Source organism: Myotis davidii, unplaced genomic scaffold (assembly GCF_000327345.1).
Source record: "Myotis davidii unplaced genomic scaffold, ASM32734v1 scaffold1112, whole genome shotgun sequence".
Lineage (NCBI taxonomy): Eukaryota > Metazoa > Chordata > Mammalia > Chiroptera > Vespertilionidae > Myotis > Myotis davidii.
The window spans coordinates 109,650-118,186 of record NW_006283152.1 but is presented as its reverse complement, the minus strand read 5'-3'; the positions used below and the strand labels follow the sequence as shown (position 1 = coordinate 118,186).

Here is an 8,537-nt window from a genome sequence, read left to right as displayed (position 1 = left end):
TCAGCAGGAGAGGACCCAAACAGGATGGGGGGGCGGGGGGGGGGGGGACACATGGAGAGGTGAAAAGCCTTATAATTTTTGCTTACTAAGTGGGTTTTGTGAACAGTAGGGAAGTTGAAAGCTATGTGGGTAGCTTTGTTCAGGGAGGTTTTTAAAACTGAAATTCATAACCTAAGGAGTGTGTTCAGGAAATATTTATTTTATTTTTTTTGGCTGGTTGTCATGACCTTGAGAATTTAAGCACCAACTTGTGCTGCTGCCCTCATGGTGGAGAAGAGGGCATGCGGGGAGGGGGTGAGTGTCCCTGGCATGATCTCATTTTGGTTTGGCTGGGAATGCAATCTTGTGGGGCAGATAGCACCCTCAGAAATCCTTGTCTTTGGAGCTAAAAGGCTGCTATCCCATTCCTTCCTCTGGTCACCCCTGACTCTTCTGAGGCTAGCCACACCACTGAGTCGGGTGTGTGCTGGACAGCATTTGATTGCTCCGCTCCACCAGGGCTGCTTAGGGTAACTGGTTAGAAGTTCCTCTGCACAGGGGAACACTTGACCCTGGGACATAGGACTTTCAGTGCTAAAGCTGACACATTCACAGCAAACCAGGATGATTGGTCAACCTATGGCCCTAACTGTAGGGTTTGCAGCTGGTGCTGGTAGGGGTGTCATGGAGGTCATTTAGGAGTTTGGAGCAGAGCCTTCCATTCCTGGTATGTATTCAACAAGAATGGTTAATGGTTCTCTCCTTAACTAGCAGGCAGAGACTAATCTGGTTTGGAATCTGTTTGGCTAGGCTGAGCAAGCTCACAGCTTAATTGAGTTTCTCAGTTTATGGCTGCTTAGTGGGGACAGTGGCTGCCTAGTGAGAATGGAGCTTAAGAGGTCAGATTTGAAGCCTGGCTGTGTCCACTTATGATCTAAAACTTAAGAATGGGTGATTTTTTTTCCCCCTTGGGAGTGGGTGATTTTTATCTTTTTTCCTTCTCTGGAACAAATCAGGGCTTGGAAAATACCAAGGACATAATGCTAATTTGCTGCTGTCCTGCTGGGGACAGGAGAGGGGAAGAGAGAGGAAGGGAAGAGGAGCATGTTTTCTAGAACTCAGCCTCGTGAAGGAGGAGGTTAATAAGCTTGTAGTCGGAAGGGCTTTCCTTGTTGAGAGCAAACAGGTAGCTTGGGAGTAGGGCCTCTGATGGTGAAGGCTCTTGGTGGTTTCTGCATGTGGACAGGGATGAGAAAGGGCGACCACTGCCCAGTGTAAACATCGAAAGCCTTGTGCCCTGGAAATCCCTTGGTCCTCGGCAAACCTGGATGACTGGGTGCCCTAGTGGAGGGACAAGGCCCGAGGCAATGGCCAGGTTGGAGCCTGAGCACAGGCTAGCTAGTGAGGAGAGATGAAGCTAAGACTCGGAACCGTTTTGGAAGATGGTCAGGGTCCAGAATTTAAATCTCTGAGGGAAAGAAAAAGACTTTTGTAGTGGCCCAAGTCAAGAAAAGAAATGTATCTGCAGCCTGTGTCTTCCTGGGCACACCCTTGTGGATGGGAACAGCTGGAATCTGGCTGGTCCGGACATTCCCTGCGAGCCCGGGGAGCAGCTGAGAGCAAGCCCAGGATGTGGCAGTTGTTTAGGGGTGAAATGAATGTCGTGGGCCCTGAGCTAAGCAGCCTCAAATCAAACTGTTCTGGTTTTGTTTTTGTTTTTTCAAAATTTCTTTTTTGAAGGACATGCTCACACTGTTGACCTCCTCCACAGGGCAGAGGGGAAAGAGAAGCAGAGCTGGGGTCAGGTAGGACTCTGGCCATGGGTCCAGGACTCTTGATCCAGAGGGCAGGCTGGGCAGTGTGGGAAAGGCCTAGGGAACTTGAGAGGGGTTGGCAATCTGAGTACCCATCTGGCCTGCTTAAGCCAGTTTTCCCTGGCTTTTAGGAAAAACACATGGAAACACACCTGAGCAGGAAATTTTTCTGTCTTCCAGGAAGTAGTATGAATACTCATGTGTCCTGTGACCTTTTAAAAGGTCACAGCTCTTCTTTCTCTGAGAATGTACCTAAAGATGTTCTCTTTATCTGTTAGATGGGAGAATAAAGTGTGTTTATCTGAGCCCTGAGGGACTTGGGGGTGACTCCCTTGTTCCAGTAGATTATATTTTCCATTAGAGCAGGGGTCTGGCTTATCATGCTTACCACTGAATCTTAGAGCCTAGACCAGAGCCTGGCACCAGACATTCAGTAATTAAGTGGTGAATCAGCTAGTGAACAATTCAATAAGTACCTTTCTGTGTGAAGACAGTATGCTAAAGCCTGTAGGGCAGTGATTCTCAAACTTGACTGTACATCAGAGGTAACTGGGGACCTGTAGAAACACCTCACTGTCCAGGCCACTCCTCATTCCACTTAAGTTAGAATCTTTGGGAGTGAGACCCAGGCATCAATATTTTTAAAATCCTCCAGGTGATGTTAATGTGTAGCCAAGAATCAATCTATCTTAGTCTGCTTGGGATGCCATAACAAAACACCACAGATTGGGTGGCTTAAATTTATGGAGTCACAGTTTTGGAAGTTAGGACTTAAAGATCGAGATTCCAGCTGATTCAGTTCCTGGCTTGCAGAAGGCCTCCTTCTCCCTGTGTCCTCACAGGGGGAGGGGGAGGGGCGGGGAGAGAGAGAGAGAGGGAGGGAGAGAGAGAAAGAGAGAGAGCGCATACTGATATCTCTTCCTCTTCTTTTTTTTAAAAAAATATATATTTTATTGATTTTTTACAGAGAGGAAGGGAGAGGGATAGAGTTAGAAACATCGATGAGAGAGAAACATCGATCAGCTGCCTCCTGCATACCCCCTACTAGGGATGTACCTGCAACCAAGGTACATGCCCTTGACCGGAATCAAACCTGGGACCCTCAGTCCTCAAGCCAATGCTCTATCCACTGAGCCAAACCGATTAGGGCTCTTCCTCTTGTGAGGACACCTTAGGGCCCCACTCTTATGACCTCATTTAACTATTGTTACTTCTTCACAGGCCCTGTCTCCAAATAAGTCACATTGGGGGTTGGGATTTTGACATGTAAATTGTGGGGGTGGGGCACAGACATTCAGTTCTTAAGGGTTTTTAAAAAATATATATATATATTTTTATTGATTTCAGGGAGGAAGGGGGGGAGAGAAACATCAATGATGAGAGAGAATTATGGATTGGCTGCCTCCTGCATGCCCCCACTGGGGATTGATCCTGCAACTGGGTATATGCCTTTGACAGGAATCGAACCCAGGACCCTTTAGTCAGCAGGGCGAAGCTCTCTCCACTGAGCCAATCCAGCTAGGGCTCTTAAGGGTCTTGAAACTCAAAGTGCAGCCGGTTAGAAACGCCGGCTCTCAGGTCCCACCCTAGAACTCTTGTATCAGAATCTGCATTTTAATAAGATCCCCAGGGAATTCATACAGACATTAGCGATTGGAAAGCACTGCTGTAGGCTGAGGGAAACAGAGAATAGGCTAATGCTTAGACTCCATGAGATGTAGAGTAGTGGGAAATGAGGCTTGGGCTGCCCTGACAGCTGGACCAGATGGTTTGGACTGACCTGAGCAGGCAGTGGAGAGCCATGCCAGGACCTCGAGCATGGGAGTGGTGTGATTAGAACAGTGTGGTGGGGCGGTGAGGCCCTGCTGGAGGGATCCAGTGTCTCAGAACGTCCCCTTCTCCTGCAGGTGCTGCTCCCAGCAGCCAGCTTGCTGCAGCTCATGGATGTTCGGCAGAACTGCTGTGACTTCCTTCAGTCTCAGTTGCACCCCACCAATTGCCTGGGCATCCGCGCGTTTGCAGATGTGCACACCTGCACCGACCTTCTGCAGCAGGCCAATGCTTATGCAGGTAATGGGGACTGGGCTGCCACACCTCCTCCCACCTTGTGGATTGAATAACCTGGCTGGCTGTGGACACCTCAAAGATTGTGAGAAGTGCGCTCTGCTGCGAAGCAGCTATAATTCAGTCAGCGTCACAAGACACAGGTGGGAAGATCGTTAGCAATAGACGAGAACAGCTCATTGCCAAGTATAATATGATTAATTGTCAGATGGATAACACAGACAGTAATTTTCACGAGAGAAGAGGAAAGAGATCTGAGAAGACTTCCTGGGGGAAGAGTAACTTGAGCTAGGTTTGAAATAAATCATTTCTGTTTAAGAAGATTTCTATTTTGATCAAAGTGTTCTTTAAACAGGAGCTTAGCAGGCAAATACTACTGTAAGGCCTGTGATGATAAGGAAGAGTCCCCGGCTCTGCCTTTCCGCAGCAAGTCTTGCTCTCTAGAGGCACTCACTTCAATTCTAAAAAGAATGAAAATGCAGGCTCTGATTCAGCTAAAAGCTGTTTCATCTACTCTTTATCTCCACTTAGCGAAACAATATGTTTACATCACTGTTTTTGGAATAGTTTTAGATATTATCTGCTGACTTCTCACAGAAGAATAAGATTGAACTTTCATAGACTTTCCCCTCATATACATACATTCTTCCCCTCTCTTTATTTCCTACAATCTTATTTCTACAACTGAACTAAGTTATGTATTATAATTATAGTTTTTTAAATCTAAAAACTTTTTTTAATCAGAAAGGCAGTAATAATTATGTTACTATTTCTGAGATACAAATGGGACCAGTTGTTAAGATGATCCTGATGATGATGATTTTTGTGAAGGACATTCTCCAGATGCCCCAATTCTGAATTCTCCTGACTCTTCCTGGCTCTGAACCTTGGCTCTCCTGTCTCTCTGCTGTGCTTCCTGTGTCCCTTCCCCTGCACATTCCCCATGCCTTGCTGCTTTTTCTCAGGGAGCCTTTCCTCTCTGTGGCGAGGGCTCCCCAGCCCAGTCTTTGAAGAGACCACTTTCTTGAGGCTTTGCCTCAGCAGGAGCCAAGAACTTGGCCAAGACCCAGGCCAACCCATGAACATCTGCTGGTGCAGTGACAAAGGAAGAGCGCTTAGATGCCAGGAATTCCGACTCCCTTCCTGGTGTCCCTCCCCAGCCCTCTCCTTCCACACTGTGTGTGCATGCATGCCTGCACACACAGCACATATCCCAGCCTATTGTAGTTGGCCGAGAAGATCATCTCAGGTTTGGGGAGTGTGCTGAACCCTCACCTTTAACAAAGGCTCCCAGGCTCTTCTGGCCTGGCTTTCTCCACTTTCAAAATCTGTGTTTTCTCCCCTCGCCCCTTTCATTGTCTGATGGTGAGACTCACCTGTAGGAGAGTGGGGAGGATGCATTTGGGAGCACAAGGTTGTGGTGGTGCTCCCTGGTCCTCATGTCACAGTGATTGGGACCTGCCAGCATTGTGTGAGTGTGTGTGTGGAGGGTGTGCACAGACGTGTGAATGCAGAAATCCTGATGAATTATTTCTAGCTAGTGTTTATTGAGCTCTCACTTTGGGTCACACCCATGCTCACCATTTTATGTGTCATCTCATTTAATGCGTACAACAGCTAAGGAGACTAAGGCATGGGCAGGTGAAGTTATTTGTTGGAGTCACGCAGCTAGTAAGGACAGAGGCAGGTTTCAAACCCAGACAGTTTGAGTCCAGAGTCAGTGATTATAACTACTGCATACTATGCTTGCAGGCCCTATTTGGACATAAGGCAGCCCTGTGGATTGCTAATTGAGTATTGGTGGCTAGAGCTGGCATTTTCCATTAGAAGTGTGAGCCTGGAAGCCTGTGCCACATAGTCAGATGCCAACAACCAGACAGTGTAGACAGACGACCAGCTGTCTCTGCTAGACACAGGCTGTTTAGTCATCTTCGTGTGGGGAAGTGAGATGTGGATGTCTTCTCTTCCATGTTGGGAGGCGGCCGGCCCCCTCACTGCATGTGTGAGCCCTCCTATTTTCCCTGCACGGTCGGTGTGACTTCAGGCTGAGAGCCTCTCCCTGTTGTACAGGCCTTTCCTGGAGCCTGCGACCATGTCCCGGTAGAGGTTGCTTTGCAGCCCACAGGGAAGTCACGACAATGCAGAGGTGGTAAGACCATGATGAAAAGACGTTAGAAGCAGCAGTGTGAAGGTAAATTGCACAGTGTTAGCGAAGGAAGTGTATGAGGATTATCTTTGCTTACTCCCTCAGGGGTTTGCATCCACCCACTGATGTGGGCGGCTGTGTTTCTTTGGTCTTGCACTTCCTCACTTGAGGTGGAATCTGGCACTCTCTGCCCTCACTGCTTCTCGAGAGCTGCTGCCTCGCCCACTGTAAGTGTGGAGGTGTGGGCACCCACTAGGGTCATATAAAAGGGTCAGTGGCCGGCCCTTGTAGTCACCGGCTTCTCTGGCCCCCTGCCTCACATTAGTGGGGATTTAAGCCAACCCAATACAAAGAGACCCTCCAGATCAGAAGTAGGGGTCAGACTAGCCAACACTGGAGCAACCCCTAGGCCTGTTTTCTCCTCTCTTTGATGGGGGAAATACATCCTGCCCCATTTTCAGGATGGTCTGGGGATTGGGCAGGACAGGGAGGAGAGCCTCCTGCAGAAGTAGGCACCACCCATGGCCATGTTCTGAGCATCCCTGCCAGCCTCACCAGCCGCAGTGAGAGAGCCTCAGAGCTGGGTCCTGGCAGAGAGAGGGACTCCCTGGGACATCACCGCTGCTTTTGCTGAGGACATCATGCACTTTGGGGAGAGGAGCATTTCCAGAGCTTCTGATTTTGGTTTCTCTGTATCAGGTGCAAAGGTATATCCTGCTTTCTCACCTTGCCTAGTCTCTGGTTAGCTGGCCTCTGCTCTCAATTGTTCATGGTCCCAGCTTTGCCTCTGAATTCTGTTCCTAGTCCTTATCCAAGACAAATTTTCTTTTGCTGTTATAATTATTATTGCTATTGTTATTGCTATCTAATAAAAAAATCACCATACTTATTACAGAAAAAGCAGACAGGCAGAAAGAGCAGGAAAAACATCACAATCCTACCCAGAGAGAACCATGGGCAGCACCTAGCATAGAGCTTTCCGTCTTTTTTATCTGTTGTATCATATGGATGCACTATAATTTATTTAACCCCAGTCCTTGATTAATGGGCACTAATGTTTACTGTTTTTTCTTTTATATAAAATGTTGAGTGAGAAATTTACTACGTAATATTCTGGAGTACACTTGCTAATATGTAAGTAAGATTATACCTGTAGTTTACCATCTTAGTGGCATAAAGTAGCTCAAAGGGAGTATGCATTAAAAATTTTTGATAGATATTGACCAATTGCGCTCTAAAAAAATGTAACCATTTTTAAAGCCAGCTCTTGCCTTCTGATGGTTAGTCCTTAGTTCATTGATAAAGGCACCGAGAGGCAGACAACAATGGGACTCTGAGGGAAGGGAGCACCACCTCCCCACCCAGCTGCCTGTTTGCTTTCCTGTTTAGAATGGCCTTGTCTTTTCCCCAGGTCTGCTTTTCCCCTCAAGGTTATGCCCCCAGGTGTTTGCTGTGATACATTATTCTGGGGTGGGGAGGGCATCCTGTATTTAGAAACTGACCGCCCATACTCTTGTCCCCAGTTGATGGTATCAGAGTTCTCCTGCATAGCTAGTAGCTGGGAAAGGGACCTGAATATTTTGCACAGCTTGTTTCTTATAACTCATTATTGTTTCTAGGGACAGTTTAATCTTTAACCTCAGAGGCCAGGACAGGTTTATGGGGATTTTGTTGTTTGGTAATTGGACGGCCATGCACTGGGCCATCAGCAGAGCTGGTTGGGAGGGATGTTAATGAGACCCCACTAATGAAATGGCAATAAAAATTCCTTGGGCATGTTGTTTACATCAGTCTGCCAAAGCTGAGCTGAAGCCCTCCAGCCATGGGATGGAAAAGCCATGGGATTGAATGCGTTTGTGGAGAGAAATGGCCTTTTTTTCAATTGATTGAGTCTTTTGAGATCATGGAATGAAGTGATTAAACTAAGGGCAGCAAAAAACTTTGACAAATCATTTAAAAAACACAATCTCTGACTCAGTGAGGGTTGTCTTAATGAAATTGCTGCCTTCAACTTGGCGTCATAAGATGATGAGGATGATATGATGATGATGGTAGGAGTTTCTGCCATTTCTGAACACTTGGCTAGTTTCCAGGCCGGGTGCTGTGCAGTTAATAGGCACGTAACTATAAGAGGTAGTTATTCTTTTCCCAATTTATAGATGAAGAAACAGGAACTCCAGAATGTTTAGTGACTTGTCCAAGATCACCTAGTTTGTAAGTGGCAATGGCAAGATTCATGATGAGGCTGTCTGAACCAGGGCCTGTGCTCTGAGCCCACTACTTATTTTCACACCCACCAGGCCAGTTCAGCCTCTCTCTGCACAGTGGTCACCTCATTCTTGCTCTGCCTGATTTTCTGCTTCTAACTTGAAGGTGGCAAATGAAGCCTTAGAGCAGACACACGTAGTCTGTGTTGTTAGATGGTCTCCCTGTTGGGATGTTAGGAAGCTTCCCTTAAGTCCTCCCATTCTCTGGGTAACAGGGAACTCTGGTGTTGAATCAATAACACTGATGACTAGGCAGTTGATTCAGTG

At 47.2% G+C, this 8,537-nt stretch overlaps 1 protein-coding gene across 1 annotated transcript in view; it reads left to right on the top strand.

The window, feature by feature from the left end:
- The window catches only part of KLHL3 (kelch like family member 3), a 107,022-nt gene that overhangs the window by 35,621 nt on the left and 62,864 nt on the right, over nt 1-8,537 (top strand). Inside the window, 1 exon segment of the mRNA XM_006753494.2 lies at nt 3,701-3,863. Coding sequence (XP_006753557.1) covers nt 3,701-3,863 — 163 coding nt within the window.